Here is a 22,213-nt window from a genome sequence, read left to right on the forward strand (position 1 = left end):
AGCAAACCTACTTCAAACCAGTGGCTTTTAGTGTTTCTCTTCTCATGGCCTTAGGCAATGTTAATCAGATCTTAAATCTGCCTACAGGCAATTGGCTGTCTCACCCCTGTCTATCAATTGTTTCTGTCCGTCCCACTCCTATAGAGTGCATTGCAGTGCTTTAAGGTCTATTATGTTATGGGTATTTGGAGAGCACACAGCTTACCCAAGAGGGCATTGAAAAGCAGGTGCAGCATGGACCTAGCCAGGGCCAACTCTAGGTGAAGAGCCATATCTTCAGTTTCTTCTGAAATTCAAGAACTGGGGAGGTGGCTCTGATGTGCAGATGTAGGTCACTGCAGGTTTGGGAGCATGATAGGAGAAGACCCGGCTGCCTTATCTGCTTCTGCGCATGGAGATGTGTGTGGATACCAGTGTGGATGAGCAGGGCTGTTGAGTAGGTATGTAGAAGCTTATATGATTGTTGACTTAGGTGGGCCGAAGTTGTGCAAAGCTTTGTATGTGTGTGTGAGGAGCTTGAAGAGTGCCCGTTTCTGTATAGGGAGCCAGTGGAGGTCTTGGAGGTACGGGGTAATGTAGGTGTAGGGGTGGAGTCTGATTTGAAGTTTGGATGCTGAGATCTGTATGATTTGGTGTCCCCTGGTCAGTTTTGTATTGATTTCTACGTACAGTGCGTAGCTGTTGTCCAACTTGCTGGTGATGAGGGCCTGGGTGGCAGTTCTGTGGGTGTTAAAGGGAAGCGACTAGAAAATCTTCTTGAGCATCTTAAATGAGTGGAAACACGAGCCGGAGACAGCATTCACTTGGCATGTCATGGTGAGCTGGTTGTTGACTACAATTGCTAGGTTCTTTGCATGGGTGGTAGGGTTGGATGTCGCTCAGGGATCGGCAGGTCACCAGGTGGAGTCCCATAACGAGGTGCCTTTACGGAAGGTGACTACTTCTGTGTTGTCTGTATTGAGGTTGAGGCAGTTGGTTTTCATACACATCTGGTGACATGCATAAAAAGAAGTTGGTTCATGTGTTTTGTCAGAGGGGATGAGCTGGGTGTCATCTGCATAAGCTATAAAGTTCATTTCATGGATAAGAATGATTCTGGTGACAACGGCCATGTAGGCATTGGACAACATTGACCTGAGTGGGGATCCTTGTGGTATTCCACAGATGAGTTTGGTGGTGTCTGAGATTAAAGGAGTGAGACTTACAGACTGGATACAGCCTGTGTCACAGAGCAGATCAAGAGGAGGGCTGGTCCCTGAATGCTGGCATCATGTAGGGGTTGGATAAGGGTGCAGTGGGAGATGGTAGCAAGGGTGGTGGATAGGATGTGGGCAGCAGTGTCTCCTCTATCTATGATCAGTAGGATGTTGTCAGTGGCAGTGATGAGGGCAGTTTCAGTTCTATGGATGAGCCTGAAGCCGGATTGGTAAGAGTCAAGGAGTTTATTGTAGTTGAGGTTAACAGCTAAGTGTTTGTTCATGATCTTCTCCATTTCTTTCTCCAGCAAGGGTGGCAGGGAGATGGACTAGTAGTTGAATAGTGTTTAAGGGTTCAGTAAGAGTTTCTTTAGGAGGGGGAGAACTGTGGGGTGTTTCCAAGCATCCGGGAAGGTGGTTCTTCTGATCTAATCATTCAGAATTGTGGTGAAATCAGAACTGATGGAGTCCAGTTCTTTAGTGAATATGTGATGAGGGCAGGGATCTGATGGTACTTCAGAGTGAATGGTGTGCATAGTCACCACAGTATCTTGAATGATGATAGTGGGCCAGATGGTCAGAGTGGCCCTCCGGGCATTGAAAGTGATAGTTTCAGTGGCTGTGAGGGTCGAGGTGTCTGGTTGGGATTATCCTCTTTCCCTCAATCATTCTTCTCGCACTGCCTCTGGTCAACGGAGCACTGGATTCCTCTCCACCCTTCCCATCCACTCTTTATTTGTGCACACCCAGTGACAATTTCTCCCTGTTGGACCTGTCAGCTCTAGGGTGGTCTCCCCCTACATTTTTGCCCTTGTGCCTCCCATTTTCACTGTACCTTTTTGTTGGACTGAGGCCTCTGGGTGCCTCACCACTGCTAAACAGTGCTGAGGTGCAGATGCTCTCTCTAAAACATTGTGACGCTGGCATATCTGCCACAAGCCCTGCTACTGCAGTAAGGCTTAACCCTCTATAGGCTAACATTGGGAACCCCCCTTATGGGATAATTTCTTACAGGGACCTAATAAGTCTGTCATGTTTGGTCTTATTGGACTCGGGCGGGGAACCCTTTCCCATGATATATGGGGCTTGGGCCCTACTGCTTTAGAAATCCCACTTTTAGAAAGTGGAACTTTTCCTGCCTACACTTAGTCTGGTCACTGTAGACTCCACCCCCCCCCCTGCATACTGATAGCCTGCCTGGGTTGGGAGGTGGGAGTGGTGATTCACACCTTCTCCTCTTGGATGGGCTGTGACCGGCTGCCCACTGTAGCCTTAACGGCCCTGTCTTTCGTCACTGTGACAGCCAGGTCAGGGAAGGCAGGGAACATCCCATAACTCCCTGGACTCTTCCAGAAGCCCATGCCGCCAGACCCTTCCAGAGACTTTTGCACCTTCTAGTAACTGGACTGTAGGGTATATAAGGGAGGGTCCTGGCCTCACATCTTTGTTACACTGCTGGACCTGGAAGAATCCCTGCTGGAGTGAGGACTGCTGCGCCAGGAAGGATTGCCATTTGGGAGGAGGCTGACTGCTCTAAGGAACTGCTGCCCCAACCTGCTGAGCTGCCCTACTGCCTGCTGATCCTGCCCTACTAGGGAGACCTAAAGAAACATCCCCAGAGTGTCCCCACCACGAACTGCTGACTGCTCCCCTACCTGGTGGGGGATTCCTAAGGACTACCACGCTTTCTTCATTGCCTGAACTACCCCTGCAGCACTGGGTGCGTGAGGTTAATTCTCTCACCCCTAAATCACTGCCACTGCCCAGGACCGAACTGTTCTACGTAGCGCTGTGGAGAAACTGAAGCGCTGGGATCCTGAAAATCATCACCGCCGCCTGGGGCCCCTGGGGTACTGTAAAGCACTGTGGAAGGAAAGCGATGTGCCCCTGAGATCGTCGCCGATGCCCGGGACCGGAGGAATGTGCAGTACATGTTAAGTTCACCGCTGCTGGCCCGGGAGCCCAAACGCGCTGTGTGCCCATGTCCTATCAGCCCTGTGAGGGGATCGCGTTGTGGAGGCCCTGTGGCCGGAAAGCGCCGTGAGGTGAAGCGCTGTTAGGGGAAATGTTAAATGGCGGCCATCTTAAAATGCCTCACATTAGACAAGTATGTCGATGTACGTCAATTTTAAAGGAGGCCGATTTAAATATCAGAAAATGACTTTATGCTGGCGAAGGCCTAATAACCTGTTAGGTATCTAACAATTTGTGAAATGAAGCTTTGAAACAACAATAGGCGAACAATATAAAGTTCACCACAGAAGCGGACACAACAAACCCATTTTTTCTTTTTAAATAAGAAATAACGATGGCAGTCATCTTAAACATCCCATAACTCATTATATGAAATGCACAGCGTTACACCAAAGATGACTTTTATGGGCTCCAGTCTATGATATGATAAACATTTAAGACTGAACCTATATTGCTTTGTCTATAATGTGCATGATTTATATTTAACTCCAATTATTAAATACTATTTTTTTTGAAAGACAAAAACAGCTGTGCGTAATTCGTCAAAATGTATGCAACATCAAGTTATCACAATATCACTCATAAGCGGTAGCATACTAACCCGCAGCTTGTGTGATACAGTATTAATTTATCGCAATATCACTCACAAGTAGTGGCATAATAGCCCACAGCTTGTGTGGTCCAACAATGTATCTAACAATTCGTAATAATAAATAAAACTTTTGAAGCAATAGTAGGCAAACAATAATAAATCCACAGTCGAGGCGAACACGACAAGCACATTTTTACTGGGATAAAGAGTAACGGTGGCGGCCATCTTAAGCGTGCCACGACTTATTATATATAATGCTAAACGTTATATCAGAAATTACTTCTGTGGGCTATGGCATGTTGTGTCATGGGCATTAAAGACTCAGCCTATATTATGCGATCTATATTATTGAAGGTTTACATTTTAACTTCAAGTATCAAATTCTATTGAAAAAAGACAAGAGTAACTGTGCATTACTTGGCAAAATATATATAGCGTTTAGCATGTCACAGTATCACTCACCAGCCGTGGCATGATAACCCGCAACCTGTGTGCTCCTCGTCTTTCAATTTGAAACCGAGCACTCGTAGGCGGGCATTTTTAAGCCCCCCGCCCGGAAATGAGAGACACCGGATGTCAAATGACAATCTTCAACCAACGCCCAGGGATGTACGAAAATAGCGGCCATCTTTGAACATTGAAGTACACAGAGAAATATGTTTTATTCACACATTGTATATCTCATTATATGAATTAAAAACGTCATATAATACCGGGACACTTGTAGAATGGTAAAGATGTAATATTAATACTAATAAGCCAGAAAGTGCTGTAATTGTTTTTTTTTTTTTTTTTCTTAAGCTTTATTTCGAAATGTGATGTCATAAAAGGACAATACTACAAAAACACAATTACATAAGAACAATACATTTAAAAACATGTCGTAAGAAGGGTCTAAATATATAATACACAATAAATAATTAAAAAGGAATTAAACTTGACAGCTTTGAATATAAAAAAATTAACTAGAGCAAATCGACCTCTGCCTGATCAGCCATGCCCATCCTAAGAATTTGGCCACTCCACATATTGTAGTAGTGTTTGTTGTTGAATTAAGGATTCTCAGGGCAGTAAGACTGTCCCTTGTCCCAAGCTGTAGGCAAGCAGGCCTGAGCCATTTCGTTCTTGGGGACGCATAGGCTGGGCAGACAAAGAGGAAGTGAGAAATATTTTCAGCAACACCTGAACAAGTAGGACAATCAGGAAGGGTCTTATGCGGGGGATTCCACTTGCAGGTGCTATCGCGAAGAGGAAGAGTCCCAAACCTGAACTGGATAAAAAGCGTTCTGTCTCTAGGCTTAGAAATGAAGTCCAGGTAAGGTTCTAAGAAAGGGACGAGCTTGTGTTGGTAAAATGCCTCTGTGAGCCTGCCATGATTGGGGTCACTATGGGTCCGGGCATCGACCCATGCCCAATATGCTCTTTTGATTGCATCCTTAGACATCGGTGTCCCCAGATCCCGGTCAAATGCAAGACCTATTGCGGCCAAGACTTTTTTAATTTTTGTCAACCACTCGATCTTGTGAGCTCCAGGTAAATTCATGACCTCCCTGAGGCCATCAGCATAATTAGAGAGCTCAGGGGTACGCCACAACCGTGCCCAGTGTAACAAGGGATGAAGAGTGACTAGGTCTCTAATAGAGCGCCTTCCAAGGTCGCTCAATAGAGGACTGGTCGGTGTGCCCCTCGGGAGTGATAGAAGGTCTCTAAAAAACTTGTTCTCGTTGGTAACTAGGGTATCGACACAGCAGAAGCCCCATAATTCTGCGCCATATAGGGCGCTGCCTACCGCCTTTGCAGCATAGATATCCAAGGCTGGGGCGATGGGTTTAGTAATAGAGGCGCGAAATTCCTTGCTGTAATTATAATAGCGCACATAAATACATTAAGTGCGCTCACTTCTAATTAGCTCAACTTTACATTGGGTAATGAGAGACACCGGATATCAAATGACAATCTTCAAACAACGCCCGGGGATGCACAAAAATAGCGGCGATCTTTGAACATTGAAGTACATAGGAAAATATGTTTTATTCTCACATTGTATATCTCATTGTACGAATTAAGAACGTCATATAGTACCAGGACACATATAGAATGGTAAAGATGTAATACTGATGCTAATAAGCCAGAAACTGCTGTAATTATAATAGCGCACATAAATACATTAAGTGCGCCCACTGTTTAACTAATTAGCTCAACTTTACATAGGGTAAATAAGAGGATTGTGCGGTCATAATAGAACCTTCTTTGTTATAAATGATTCTCTCTGTCGTTCGTTGTATACCAACAATCGGAACCACTGTACAAAACCCGTCGGACATATTTGGATGGTAGTCTGTAAATATAGAGTCAGGAACACATTAGTAGTTCCAATGTTTATTTTCAAGTTGTAAATATTACAAATATTGGTTATTTGCTTAATAGTGTATATACCATTAATATTCCAATCTGACCCCAACATGTTTGGTCTTGTTGGACTCGGGGAGGGGAACCCTTTCCCATGATATATGGGGTTTGGGCCCTACTACTTTAGAAATTCCACTTTTAGAAAGTGGACCTTTTCCTTTGGGAGAGGGATCCATGATAGCCACAGGCAAAACAAATCGACATGATAATGTCGAATCTGGGATTTCATCAACTGGTAAACTGCCCTACCCACATCAAAGGGCATACCCTTGACTTGGTCTGGTCATCCAACCAGCAGGATAGGCTTCTAAACATTCTCCCATGTGCTTGGTCTGACCATTCCCAAATCTCCCGTTGGGTCCCTCTGGGTACCTCCTCGATACAATCTGTACCGGAATGGAGGAGAGTGTGAAGTCGGCATAAGGTCCAGACGGGTAATCTTGTAGATACTCTACAACGACTACCTGCATGCACCCCGGAGGGAGGCCACACCAACATTGATATAGACAGCCAATCCCTCAGCAATGCCCTCCAATCGGCTATTGACCAATTAGCTCCGGAATGCAGGGAAAGAATAAAATCCAAACGCAAGGGGGCCCCTTGGTTCAACGAAGCTTTGCGGGAAAGTAAACAGAGCCTGCGCAAGGCTGAGAGACAGTGGAGGAAAGCCTATAACCCTACCGATTTAACCTTCTACAAAGCCTCACTAACCCTATATAAAAAATATATTATTATTAGGAAAGCTGAGTATTATGAGGCCCGGATTACAGATGCTCCTAATAAACAGAAGGAAACTTTTAAGATCTTAAACGAGCTTAGTAAAAAGGTCGAAGTAAAATCAACATTAATACCCTTTGACGTCAACACCTTACAGACTTTCTTTCTCCAGAAGGTGATAGACATTCTTTGCGAGATTGAAAAAACTCCCATCACTATGAGCTCCCAGGAGCTGACTCTACCTTCGTCCTCATCAGACCAATTCCTCACTAACTTCCCCCCGTTGAACCTTGAATCTTTGGAAACCTTGATAAATAAAACTAAATCAGGCTCACCGGCTGATCCATGTCCACGAGGATTTTCCGGATGGTTCTCCCAGTTTTGGATCGTCAGATTCTTACTCTCTTAAATGACTCCTTGGCAACCAGCCAGGTACCCTCCAACCTGAAGGAGGCTAGAGTTATCCCCTTATTAAAAAAGCCAGGAGCAGAAAAGACTGAGCTGAAAAATTACAGACCCATCTCTCAGCTCCCCTTCCTGGCGAAGGTCATGGAGCAACATGTCTTGAAAACGATTTCTGGTTTTCTAGAAGAACTCGAGCTGCTCCATCCACGCCAGGCCGGTTTTAGAGCCCACCACAGTACGGAGCTAGTTATGTTATCTGTACTTGACGATCTTAGAATAAAGGTCGATAACAAAGAGCCGAGCGCCCTGATACTTTTAGATCTCTCTGCAGCGTTCGACGCGGTCAGTCATACAACACTATTGACTCGTCTGATGGACTTAGGTCTTTGGGGGCCAGTCTACAACTGGTTCAAATCTTTTCTATCTGGACGTTCGCAGAGGGTCCAACTTGGTGACCACATATCGGACAGGGGTGACATGCTTTGCGGGGTCCCTCAGGGCTTCGCATTATCCCCGCTTCTCTTTAACATATACTTGCAGCCCTGGGTGACTGCACTGACCAACATGGAATGCAGAGTCTTCAACTATGCAGACGACACCCAGCTTATTCTGAGGATCGATAACTCGGCCCGTGCTCAAGAGACAGTCCAAAACATCTTAAGGTTCACCATTAATTGGATGACTGTAAACTCTTTAAAAATTAACCCAGATAAAACAGAGGTTCTTGTCATTCCAGTAAAAAACAACCCCTGGAGTGGCTTGTTCTGGCCCAAAGAACTTGGGGCCCCGCCAGGCCCATCACCAGTTGTGAAAAGTCTGGGAATTAAGATCGACTCAGAACTCTCCATGAGTCACCAAGTCCATTCGGTGGTGGGCATATGCATTGGCCTCCTGAGACAACTGAGGAAACTGGCTCCCCTGCTCTCAGTTTCTTCTATGAAGTCCATTGTATCAGCTACCATCCTTTCGCGTCTCGATTACGGGAACGCGCTCTACTTAGGACTTCCCCTGAAATTTATGAATAGACTTCAGGTAGTACAGAACAACGCTGCTAGGCTGATCTTCAGGTTGCCCTGGAGGACCCATGCCTCACCCCTGCTACGTAAGCTGCACTGGCTGCCTGTCAGACAGCGGTCAAAATTTAAAGGACTGGTCATTGCTCACAAAGCCCTCTATGGTCACGACCCTGGCTACATAAGGGAACGCTTAAGCAAATATGTGCCGGGGCGAGCGCTTCGCTCTGCAGAAGCCATTCAGCTGGTCTGCCCCCGGAATAATTTTGTCTCCAAGGGTGGATGAGCTATCTCAGTCCTTCCGCCACAACTTTGGAACCAGTTGCCGGACTCTTTACGGAAGGAATCGGGTTTGCTTCCCTTCCGGAAGCTGTTAAAAACTCTGCTATTTAGGGATACATTGTAATATACTTTTTACTACCATGATTGACCTCCTTGGCCCGAACGCTGCTTCTCCTCTGTCAAGCGCTAAGAGACCTGTCGGTATATATGCGCTAAATAAAAATAAATACAAAATACAAAAATCCTGCCTGCACTTAGTCTGGGCACTGTAGACAACCCCCTCCCCTAAAGAAACATCCCCAGAGTGTCTCCACCACGAACTGCTGACTGCTCCCCTAACTGGTGGGGGATTCCTAAGGACAACCACGCTTTCTTCATTGCCTGAACTACCCCTGCAGCACTGGGTGCGTGAGGTTAATTCTCTCACCTCTAAATCACCGCCGCTGCCCAGGGCTGAACTGTTCTACATAGCGCTGTGGACAAACTGAAGCGCTGGGATCCTGAAAATCATCACCGCCGCCTGGGGCACCTGAGGCACTGTAAAGCGCTGTGGAAGGAAAGCTCTGTGCCCCTGAGATCGCCGCCGATGCCCGGAACCGGAGGAATGTGCAGTACATGTTAAGTTCACCGCTGCTGGCCCGGGATCCTGAACGTGCTGTGTGCCCCTGTCCTATCAGCGCTGTGAGGAGATCGCATTGTGGAGGCCCTGTGGCCAGAAAGCGCTGTGAGGTGAAGCGCTGTTGGGGCCAAGGTTCACCGCTGCAGACCCGGGTCCACACCATATTCAAATTCCCCTTGTGATCCCCGCCGCGAGTCTGCAGCAGGACTGGTTCGGGAATCCCAGGCGAGTCGTCGGGAGAGCCACGCTCGGATTGGTGCTGGCGTCGGGGTTGCCCCGCAACGAGGGAGCGTCCTAGCGGGAGCCGTGCCGGGATTGGTGCGACAGGGAGCATCATCTGGGAAGCCGCCGGAGACTGAAGAGGTGTACGGGAGGCAGGGGACGCCCATCGAGACCCCCACGTCTCTCCAGGAAGGAAGGCGGTGTTCGAGGCTGAGAGAGAGACCCCTGGTTCCACCCTACCCCACGAATCACCGGCGACCGGCGGGACCTTGCCCCAACACCATCGCACCTCTCCAGGTAACACTTAGCTTTGGGCGCTGAGTCGCGCTACTGCCTGAAAGTAAATAGCGGGCCTGACGGGGGCGGCCTTAAGGTAAATAGCGGGCCTAACGGGGGACCATTTCTTTGCAATCGCGGGCTGGCTCAGTGGAACTCACTCTGCCCGGGACTGTGTTTGCCTGGCTCGGGGAGGCATTCTCCCTTAAAAGTGCGGGAACTCTGGAATTATCGGCATGTTCAGTAGCGCATCACCGGGGTAGGCATTGGACAGTTAAAACACCGCCCGACAAGATCGGAAGGGGCATGCATTCCCAACATGGCGATCAAGCATTAAACCTACCACATTTGGGGAACTGTTTGCCTTCAAGGTCTGTCCTCTAAAAGACAGTCTGTGGCAATATTGGAAACTGGCTCTAACCCACTAGGAGGGGACTGAGGAATCCCTGAGCCACAAGCACATTTTTGTTACGTTGTCCCCTAGAGACATTTCAGTGGAAACTTATAACTGTGTATATTGGATTCTTACCATTTTCTTCTTGACCTTGCATAATTTTTAGATAAAGACAATTCTATTTTTATGTAAAACTGGTGTAGTGTCCTTTTGTGGGGGGTTGTTACAGTGTCACTGTTGGGGGTGTGTTGCACAAATACTTTACACATTGCCTTCTGTATTAAGCCTACCTGCTCTGCACCAAGCTACCCTGTTGGAAGCGGTGGTCCCTACTTGGACAAGGGTACATACCCCGGCCAACTAGAGACCCCGGTTCTAACACTCCCCCATGCTCAAGAGTAGCACACTGACACTGAGGTAGGCTAGCATCTTTGAATGGTGATGAAGTAGAACAAAAAACCCTCAAAGATGGCTGCTCATGCATACGCATACTTGTACATTCAGGGAACACCATCATAGACTGTATTTTGTCATACATGATTGCAGGACCAAAGATGCTTTCAAAGCCCCTAGCTCTGTGCCTCAAAACCTTAGATTAGATTTATTGGCTTTGTCAATGCTTATTGATATGTTGTCACCCCAATACAGGGCAAGAAGGCTCATGCAGTACCTGAAGTTTGTAGCATAGATTTCATCTTTACCCTTTTATTAGAAGTAGAAACCCAGTTGAAACAATTGAGATAAAATGGCCCAGTAAGGTCTTCAAAAAGTCTTCTTGTGTACTGAATGTGATGGAGATCTGTGGGTCTGCTGACCCACATGAGAATAGTGAGCCAGTATACATAGAGGGTGGATTGCACTTGTGCTCCCTGGCCAACCCTTGCACAAGTGCCGTGCAATGTGTATGTCTCGTTTACCCAGCAGTTTTCAAATCTGTGCTTCACAAAATAGTGCCCACATACTTCTAGGAGTGTAATAATACACTGTACTGTAATCACTGAAGTATTTGTACAGAGCTTCATACCTCTGATGAGGGCGTGAACTGCTCAGATTTTTATCGGTTCCTGGGCATCCTTTTTCGCTTGAGTGTGTTCGGAAAGACGTTGCGCATCTTACGTGGGCAACAGTGTTAGTTGAGGTGTGCAAGGCTCAAGGACATGCTCCAAACATTGTGCGGTGTACGTTGAGGCTCACACGCTTAAAGTATGGAAAAAAAGAGTGACAAGTCATAGCCATGCATATCTAATGACCCTCTTATATTGACCAGTTACAAAGGTTAAAATACCCGGAAGAGTCGTCTTCAAATCTATGCCACTAAAACATGTTCCAAGAATAAGTTTGGTACTTTAGAACCTTTTGTCTCTGCAGTATGGGTGCTGGGAGTCATGCGAGTCAACACCCCGTCACAAAAGGCTATATATTCCATTAGAGGTTGCAAATCTGATTTAATGTTTACCTCTGCATTATTTCACAGGGCTTTTCAAAATCAAAATGTCGGATAAGCAAATGTCGATTCCACCGGAACTGCCAGAAGTACTGAAACAGTTTACAAAAGCTGCAATCAAAACCCAGCCGTCAGATCTGCTCCAGTGGTCATCTCAGTAGGTCTACAGTTTTTATGAAAAGTTGTGTACTGTGCAGTTTACTTCTGACAGCAGGGTTGAACACATTGTAATTCCAACAGCGCCATTAGACAATTCAGCATTTAAAAATGTCATCAAGCTGTGACATTTTATATTCTTTACCCTTCAGGTTTATGTAAAGAGCCTCACGTTTTTTGCAACAAAAATCACGCTAACATTTTTTAGATCATAGATTTACTTCTAAGAATAATACATTAAAAACAAATTCCTGAGGATGCTCCATTTGTTTTGCTGGGATATAATCTACGTATTTCATTCTGCCAAAACATCTTTTTGTGGACATTTGCTCTATCAATTTAAAAACAGCCACAAACCTCATGAAACTTCATTACATTTTAAGTCTTTTCACCGAAATTTACATAATTTACACCAGATCGCCATAGCACCTCTAACTCACTAAACACCAGTCTGTTACCCCAGCTCTCCCACGAAGCTTTGTGTAAGGATTCTAATCTTGCATTATTTTTTTTCTTTAACATTTTTTTGCATTTTTATTTAAAAACACAAAAATTCATCCAACTGAAAAGCCATTTTACTTCTATGCTATTGGGGAGTGGCCCATGAACATATACGCTCAAATACGAGTTGCACTGGCAAGGGTAGCAAAACTGCGGGGCCAGACTACTTGATTCTGGGAGGTAATATTACGCGCCTCAGTCACCAGAACGGGATTAATGCGCACCCGATTATACTAGGTCCTTTTGCATATGGATATCTGTCTCTGATTCTGAGAAGGTTTCACCTCGCATTTGCCAGCTGCTCAGACCTAAGAATGCGGCAACTGGGAGCCCGGGGCAAAGGGGACGGGAACTGGAAAGATGTTGGGGATCAGGCAGCCATTCTCGAGACTGGGAAGTGGTCCATGCTCCCATTAAGTTGTTGTGGGGGTTAGAATCTGACCGGGCTGTGCCTCTGCCAAAAGTCTCAGGCCTGCATGCTATTTCACCCAGTTTTTTTTTCTCCCAGTAAAACTGGGACCTGTTTTGATAGCAGTATGAAAACTCTCCCACTGTTGGGACTAATAAATATACAGTATAATCAATGAGAACAATTTCAAAAATGTTAAACAATATTGTGAAAAATTTTCTTGAAGCATAGTCACGTGATGTGAAAGTTCAAGTGTTTTACAAAATAACATTTTAAATTAGAATGGATGATACCAGGAACAATTTTTTCTACAAAGTTATTCCAGAGATGCATAAAACTAAAGGAAATAACCTTTTTCCATATTCACTACTGGCAAAAGATCAGGTCGGCCACTGCGCTGTCTGCTGGAGGACCGCCAAGGCCATGGTACGCCCGCCTGCCAGATTATGATTGTAATCCATTGCGGGTGGGCAGTGCAGCAGCGGTCTGACGGTGGTGGTCTGTTAGGCTCACGGGGGAGCCTAAAATGCAGACCGCTGCCATGCAGAGCACCAACTGCACTTCATTGTGTGACATGCATGCCACACCGTGCAGGAACAAGGGTGTCCCCCTGCATGCACCTCCAGGCCCAGGAGCAGCAGGGGGACTTGTTGGGGCCCCCTTCGTTGCCTCTCCACCACCCTTTTCATGGAAGGGTCACAGCCAAGAAAGGGGCAGTGGAAAGCCAACTCATAATATGCTCAGTGGTGCCGCAGCGGCACCACCAGCATATTGCAGCTCCCTGAGCACTGTGCAACCGCCGTAGTATTCAGGCACATTAAATGTACTTGTAAGTCCCTAGTAAATGGTACATGTAAAATAAATTAGGCTAGTGAGCCTACAGCAACCATTTTGCCACCCCCTAAAGTAGCCTTTCAAAACATGTCTCAGGCCTGCCACTGCAGCCTGTATTGCAGGTGTAAGCTGCCATTTCAACCTGTCAAAATAAACATTTTGCCGGGCCTAAACCTTCCTTTTAAATTATTCTGAGTCACCTTATTACATTTAATAAGTGCTTATATTGGGTGGGAGCAGATAAAGATATGTTGTATAGACTCAAATGAACTGCAATTTAAAAATCCTCTGGTAAAGGTATATTTTAAGTCATAATTCTGAAAAGGATACTTCTAGAAAGTTAGCATTTTCTTGTGCTAAACATTCATGCTTTCTGCCAGTGTACTCTGTCACATAGTTGTGAATGGTGCTGCTATTGGCATTTGTATATTCCTCCCAGACAGTGACACTAAGGGGACTAGGTATGGGCAGGATGGCTGGAGGATGGAGTTGTGCCCTGCCCCAATTGCACTTCAAAAGGCTTGCTTCCAGCACACACAAACGAACCAGACATCAGCCGTTTGTCACCCCAGACATCTTAGAACTTTGGAAGGGGAAGAACTTTTCAGAACCAGATGTGATGGTACAATAGGGGGTCCCACAACACAAAGGCTGGCACCAGGTATAAATATTGGACCACCAGAGCCACTCATCAGGACACTCCTGGACCTGTGGGTATTACAGAAGGAGTTTTCTGCTGCCAGAGGACTGCCCTGCCACTTGAGGACTGCCTTTCTTTCTGAGAAGGAAGACAGGACCTGCTTACCTTAATCCCAGGCTATCCTGTTTGAGCCACATATTAATACTAGAGGCATTCCTGCAGCTGTCTTCCAGCAACTGGAGCTGCCTGGACTTTCTTCCCTAAAACAAAAGGTGAAATCCTGATGTCTGGTCTCTTCGGGACCTTGAACAGACCCCTTCACTCCAAGACTCTGCCACCCTTGATGACCGCCAATGCAAAGATCCTTAGAGAAGACCTGCTCGTCACGCTACAGCAACTGCCAGTTACAACTGACAATGCGAGATCTACACTTTGTACTACAGCAACAACAGACCATGGTGACTGCCAACACAAAGCTTCAGCAATGTCTGTTTGCGACTGGCTTTCTGCACTACAGAAACAATAGCCTGTGCTGCTTGGACTGCTATTCGCGCTACAGCAACGACCATCCACAAGGTTCTTCCTGCCCCTTGGGGCCTCCTACACTGTGAAAGAAACTCAGACTTTCAGAAGGTAACTTAGCATGACTAACCGGCTCCCTTCATCTTCCCCGCACTCCATCATGGTTAACCTGAACTTGTGACGCTTCCCCGGTCTAGCACGATCAGATGACCACGAGTGGTGCTTTGTGCTTTTAGGCATTATATTTACTTAAAACTTTAAAACTGAAAATCTCCGGTTCTACTGATTAGATTTTTGTTGATCTGGAATCAATTTTGCCTATTTTTGTACATTGGTTAGGGATTTTTCTTGTGTTGTGTTTTCACTTTATTACTGTTTGTGTGCTGCATAAATACTTTTCACATTGCCTATATGTTAACCCCGACTGTTTTGTGCCAAGCTACCAGAGGGTTAATCACAGGATAATTTAGTTACTTTTGTGGTTTACCCTGACAAGAAATGTGGTTGCTGATTGAATGGGACCTCAACCACTGTCAACAAGTAACACAATTTCTTACAGTTTTCCTCTGGCATGCTATTTTTTCAAATTTTATGTGTAACGTGCTAATATGTTCCAAGTTAATTTTAAATGTGTTATGTTTAGAGTGCTCCATTGTACTGTGGCTAGGTCCATGCAATATAAATACCGCAAATTAAAAAAAGCTCACCAGTGTAAGTGGTATTTTTGGAAATTGTGGGAATATTGAGCACATTGTGAGCAGGGTCTGGTGGCTTTAAGATCTAGTGCTTATATTACATTGATATGTGCATGACTCACGGACATAGGTTAAAATACCAGTAGATCCCCTCAGACTTTCCTCCTCCCAATGTAATTAAAATGAGTATTGTTGAGTTGCTTAACAATACACATCTGTTTTCTCTAGGCAAAAAAGGTACACATGCATTATACAAATTCTAATGCTATGTTGGCCACCCTGGTGCTTATTCCTGTCCTAATAGTGACTGTAGCAAAATGATGAACATCCCAGGCACCGAATGGGTGCTTGTGTGCATGTTCACCTGTGTTTTATGTGCATGATAATGCCCATTTGTTGGCCTGTGTAAGTGTGCAAGTAGATTATTAAGCATTGGGCTCACAAGCATATCTCAGGCATTTATGGGAAATAGGAGGACTATTAGTGGGATAATAATGTTCTTGGCATTTTTTTAAAGCCTTGGTATAGTGACCTCTTTGGCTTTATGATGACCACCCATGAAATACTGGTGGATCTGTCATACAGTAAGCATTTTAATTTGTTCAACCTAAACATTGGCCTTATAGGAGCACTATTGTTTTATTGGCAGTTCTAACGTGTTGTGGACATCCTTGTCAGACTGTGGTTATTATGATAGAACCCCTAGCATAATGCCAGCCCTGTCTTGTGGTGAAAATCCTTGGCACAGATTCTTCCACAGTGTCATTGTGGTTATCAGTAGCATATTATAGCCCTGCAATATTGTAGCTTCATTGCCATATGGTGCCCCTATGGTGCCATATGGAGGACTTTGCATGCTTTGGCCTTAAATACTATTTATGCTTGCACTAGGACTGGAAGTTTATATTCCACACCTACCTTCTTTGGCATTTTGGTGACCATATCAGTTGACCTTAACTAGAATAATGTGGCCATTATTGCCATAATGGTGACCTTAGCATACCTGGAATTTATTGTGCCCGGACATTGTGCACATACTTGGCACAGTGTTGGGCATTTTGGGCATAGTTGTGGTTGCCCCCAAATTTTTGGAAACCATGGCATGATGTGCCCATTCTTAATAGAGTTACGGCATCCAGGCATATTTGTGGCCCCCCAAGGGATAAGAGGTGGTAATAGAGAGTTGAAGCTGAGGAGACTAGATTCTAGATATATAATAGACCTGCAAACTAAAACTCCTATGGGTCTGAACAGTAGTGAGGAGCTGGCGGTGCACTAATAAAACTCAAACAAGGATTAAACATGTAAAATAATTAAATATAGTTATAGAGAAAAATGAGTATAAAATGCCCATACAGGGTGAGATATTGAAACAAGAGAGAGTCCTCCTATAGACTGAGGAAGCAGGAGTTTGCAAACTTTTTATATAAATTTAATTGAACGATTACCCATCCAGGGTGTGATCTGAAGAGGCAGGCAGAGCTTCTAATTATTCTCCAATGTCGGGGAGAAAGGACCCAATAAAGGGGCCGATTCCGATCCTGGAAAAACCGGGTACGAACCGTTGGTCGGAGCGTTTTCTCCGTCCGACTCGTACCCGGTAAAAACACCTTACAAACTTGCAAGTACGATTCGTACGGAAACACCATTTCCGTACGAGTCAGGAAAAACACCGACCGACAGCAAAATACATACGAATGTGATCCGGGACACCGCGGACGTGACGTCCGGACGGAGTTAGGCATATTTTTACGTCCCAGCAAGTACAATTCGTACCGACAGCAGTCCGGACGGCAATATTTTTACGGCACCCAAAAAGTGCCGGAAAAGCGAAGTACGCCGCGTTGCGAGCAGAATAGGGGGCCCGGTACATGCCGTCCCCCACCCAGCCCCCCATATGTACACGCCGTCCCCCCCAGCCCCGCGGATGTATGCGCCGTCCCCCCCAGCCCCCGTATGTACACGCCGTCCCCGGCGCGTCCATCTGCGGGGGGCTGGGGGTACGGCACGTACATCCGTGGGGGGGCTGGGGGTACGGCGCGTACATCTGCGGGGGGGCTGGGGGTACGGCACGTCCATCCGCGGGGGGGCTGGGGGTACGGCGCGTACATCCGCGGGGGGACTGGGGGTACAGCGCGTACATCTGCGGGGCTGGGGGGGATGGCGCGTACATACGGGGGGCTGGGGGGGGGGTGTTCTGCCCGTACCGGGCACCTGTTTGGACGTCGCCATGGTTGCTATAGGAGTTTGCTCCGGACGGTCTTTTTACCATACGGTTGTACAATCGGACGGACGGTACGAATCGTACTTGTGCGCTCGGACTTCAGTTTTCAGATTCGTTCGTAAAAATGTCCGGGGACGTGTCGGACACCTTTTCCAACCCGAGGACGTGTCGGGGAATTTACCCAATGCGATTCGTATGGACTTTTTCACATACGAATCGTACTTGCCAGTTTGTACGGGACTTGTACGATTCGTACGGTAAAAAATCCAGATACGATTCGTACGGGGAATATTTTTCCAGGATCGGAATCGGCCCCAAAATGTGTGAGAAGAATAGAGGTGAAACTGTGAAGTTTGAGTTACAAAATTGAGTATGAAATGAAAATATTCTGCTAATGTATTGTAACATATATGAATTTGCATGTTATAAAATGGTGCTGATTTTTGATTTTGAGGATGAAGTTCTTTTTTACTGTTTGTCAATATAACGCAAGCAAGTTGGATAAAAAAAAAAAGTGATAACAATGGCTGCCACCAACATCGAAAAAGGCACCTTACCGAAACACGTAGAAAAAGGCACCTTTCCGAAGCGCGGCTGTTTTTTGATTTAGTGCACGAATAATCTATTAAAAGGTTATTATTTCCCGTGAGTGCTGGTCATAATTTCTTATGAGCTGAATATAAGTGCGAGGACACCTTCGCAGGACCTGGCACCCGCTCGCAAGTGCGGGAGCGAGGTGGAAGTGGTGCTCTGATATAACTAGGAGCATCAGCACTGCCGCAGAGAATCGAAAACATCTAGACCGGTTGAGAGAAACTGTGAAATACGGAGTCGGATGAAAACAATACTGACAGGAATTCTCTCACTGGTAAGAGAAACTAAAAAATGATATTGTGATCATTACGCGGCAGAGCAAGGGAAAATAGTGCACGGCAAAACCTGAAAGTATACGGAGATAAAACGTTTAGATAGGTGGCACGCCAGGAAGCAGCCTCGGACATTTTTAAGAGAAAGCAAACAGCACACACAGGTAATAACAGCAGAACCCCCAGTGGACGTAATGAAGACCTGAGGAATAAGTACAGTAAACTTGAGAGACTGTATGAAAGGGAGACGTGAAAATGGTGGTAAGCCACTTCGCTACAGCACTATATAGAGATAAACAGTACCAAGAGGATTAAGAATATATACCGTTCCAGCATAGGAGAATCCAGACCCGAAATTACTAGAAGAATGGGCGGAACTACTGATCCTTGTGAAATTTACCAGGAGTTACCGTGAAAAGGTCTTGAAGGAAACTTATGAATTGGAAACAGATATTGCTCCACATCTGGAAAAGACCAAATCGGAGGAGCCAAGGGAACACATGAAAAAACGCCTCACAAGTTATGAGATGAAAGTAAAACAACGTAAACATGAGAAATTAATAGTATCCCCTATGGCGAGTTCCTGCACATCAAGTGCAATTGCTCTAGAGAATCTGATTTTATCAAAGCTGCAGATGAATTTGCAAAAAGATTTAAGAAAAGAGGTTACTGCAAGCAAATACGTGCAACAGCACTGTACAAAGCAAAGAGAAAAAAGAGAAGATCTATTAAAAGATGAGACTAGAAACAGAGAGGAAGAAACAAAAAACTATTTCAGGATGATCACAAATTTTTCTAATGCAGCCAATAGCGTTAAGAGAATTATGCAGAGAAATTGGAGAATTCTGAAATCTGATGTGATCATTGGGAAGGATTTACTCGCACACCCTTTGCTAACATTTAGAAAAATGCGCTGTATTAGAGACACAATAGTTGAAAGCTACCTAGCAAGGGAACATCAGAAAGGGGTCACTGTATATTTGAAAGGCTTTTTTCCATGTGTCCAAATGCAAGGCCTGTGTATAGCCGCAAGGTATTCACTTATGAGGTTTCAGGTTTAAAGGAATAGAAATCGATAAAGAAATGTATGAATTGTCATACCTCATACACTGTCTACTGCCTAATGTGCCTGAAATATATAGGAAGCACGATTCATCCGACCAAACAGCGGATTTTGGAGCTTATGAGGCCAATTAGTAATAAAGATGTCATCTATCCTGTAGCTGGACGTTTTGAGTCGCACCATCAGAGTAACAGGAATTTGTTAAAATTCTTTTGTTTAGATCATGTACCCCAAGATATAAGATGTTGTAATAGAGAGTTGAAGCCGAGGAGACTAGAATCTAGATATATAAGAGACCTACAAACAAAAACTCCTATGGGTCAGAAGAGTAGTCAGGAACTGGGGTCCACTTATAAAACTCAAACAAGGATTAAACGTGCATATTACTTAAATAAAGTTATAGAGAAAAATGAGTATTAAATGCCCATATAGGGCGAGATATTGGAACAAGGGAGAGTCCTCTTTTAGACTGGGGAAGCAGGCTTTTGCAATTTTTTTGATATAAAATGAATTGACTGATTACCCATTCAGGGTGTGATTTGAAGAGGCAGGCAGAGCTTCTCATTATTCTCCAATGTCGGGGAGAAAGGATTAATTCTAAATAAAGAGGGGACTAGCTAAGATTCAGAACTCAATAGAATGTGTGAGAAGAATACAGGTGAAACTGTGAAGTTTGAGTTACAAAACTGAATATAAAAAGAAAATATTAATGTATTATAACATATATGAATTTGCAGGTTACAAGATGGCACTGATTTTGAATTTTGAGGATGAAGTCGTTTTTCACAGTTGTCAATATGACGCAAACAAGTTAGATATAAAAAAGGTGATAATGGCTGCCGCCAACATCAAAAAAGGCACCTTGCCAAAACGCGGCGAAAAAGGCACCATCCTGAAACGCGCCTGTTTTGATTTAGTGCACAAATTAACTATTGAAAGGTTATTCTTTCCCGTGAGTGATGGTCGTAATTTCGTATGAGCTGAATATATCTATATATATATATATATATATATATTCACTGAAAAAACCATAGGTTTCACACATGTTATAGTTAGCTGGAAATTTTACTGATAAAAAACCTATGAAATTCCCCCGTTATAGTTAGTGCAGGCAACTATAACTCACGCGACCGCAATCCTCTGCTGATGCTAATACTGTATTTAGACACTTATTTGCCCATGTCTTCTTCCATTAAATTTTAGCTATACATATATTACAATTATTTTTTTTTCATAAAGACACATATGTCATCAGCAGAGGATTGCGGTCGCGTGAGTTATAGTTGCCTGCACTAACTATAACGGGGGAATTTCATAGGTTTTTTATCAGTAAAATTTCCAGCTAACTATAACGTGTGAAACCTATGGTTTTTTCAGTGAATTTGCAAGGTTTTTTAAATGCTAATTCCTAACTATAACGTGTGTGAAACCTATGGTTTTTTCAGTGAATTTGTACGTTTTTTTAAATGCTAAGTTACTTTACGCCATTCGTGGCGTGCGCGCCCACTTAACGCAGTTCGTTCCGTGCGCGCACGGTGCGCTTCGCGCACCGCGCGCCCACTTTACGCAGTTAGTGCCGTGCACGCACGGTGGGCAAGCGGTGCGCTACGCGCACCGCGTGCCCACGTTACGCTGGATGGGCATATTACGCGCTTCGTTGTGCAAGGTAAAGTTTTATATTTTTTTTGCAAATATATGCCATGCACAAAAGTTGCCCTTCGGGCACCATTTGCACACGGGGTGGGGAGAGTATGGTTATTTTTTTTTTTTTTAACATTCACATTTCCTTTTATGTTAGATGCCATTCACAAACACTGCCCTTAGGGCACCATTTGCACACGGGGTGGGGAGAATATTGTTAATTTTTTTTTTTTTAAATCTTTTTTACCGTACGCGTACGGTAAGCGTAATCGCCGATTTTTCGAAAAAAATAAATATTGACTTTTTGGCATTAGGGGTTCTTTGGGGACACCTACATCAAATCTAGGTGGTTAGGAGCAGTCTATACAGCTCCTTTATATGTTTTTTCCCTTTGTTTTGCCTCCCCCCATCTGAGTGCGAGAGAGAAAATGGCGGCCGCCGCTTCCTGGTTTCGACCGATTCGAATGTTTACTAAGATCTAACAGCCAATCAGAATCGCGCACGCGCACGTCACCGTACGCGTACGGTAAGCTTACCGTAAGCGCACGGTAAGCGCACCATAAGCTGCCACAGATATATATATTGATTTAAATGCTATTTTCTCAGGAACTACTGAACAGATTTACACCAGACCTACAAAAGGCACTTCCTTGACCTGAGGACTACCTCTCTGCCAAATTTGAAGTAACTCTGTTCAGCCGTTCGGGCTGTAGCTGTGTCTAAAGGTCCTATGGAAAAATGCATGGGAAAAACGCGTTTTGGGACCCCCCTTTTTTCACAGCCCCCGCTTGACGAATCCCCCCGAGACTTTCAGGGTAGGAGCAGAGCGTAGCGCCCCACCTATTTTGAACATTTCGCGAGGATTCGTCGACCGGCGCCAAAGTTATTCCAAATAGAATGTTGCGGATTTCCTATGGAAACAGGGTCCTAACTATAACTACCTACTGGCGACCGCCAGTAGGTAATATATATATTTTTCTATTTTCAGGAAATCTTCTGGCAAAGCTTGTTCCTCATCACACAGGGTCGGTGCGAGGCTCGGTTGTAAATGAGAGAAATATCCTGTGAACAAATGCGCCCATAGAACAAAGACTTGCACACCAGGGTCACTTATTGAAA

General features: G+C 45.0%; 2 protein-coding genes across 9 annotated transcripts in view; one reads left to right on the top strand and one right to left on the bottom strand.

Moving 5' to 3' along the window:
- Positions 1-22,213, bottom strand: part of LRRC20 (leucine rich repeat containing 20) — a 1,457,380-nt gene that overhangs the window by 172,514 nt on the left and 1,262,653 nt on the right. The window lies entirely within an intron of this gene.
- The window catches only part of LOC146867232 (ropporin-1-like), a 315,883-nt gene that overhangs the window by 126,977 nt on the left and 166,693 nt on the right, over positions 1-22,213 (top strand). For all 5 annotated transcript variants that reach the window (XM_085614858.1, XM_085614864.1, XM_085614861.1 and 2 more), the window contains one exon: positions 11,574-11,700. In XM_085614858.1, the coding sequence (XP_085470984.1) occupies positions 11,591-11,700 (110 nt within the window). In that variant the 5' untranslated portion in view covers positions 11,574-11,590. The remainder of the gene's footprint in view (positions 1-11,573; positions 11,701-22,213) is intronic.

The sequence above is a fragment of the Triturus cristatus genome, chromosome 1_2 (assembly GCF_964204655.1).
Source record: "Triturus cristatus chromosome 1_2, aTriCri1.1, whole genome shotgun sequence".
Lineage (NCBI taxonomy): Eukaryota > Metazoa > Chordata > Amphibia > Caudata > Salamandridae > Triturus > Triturus cristatus.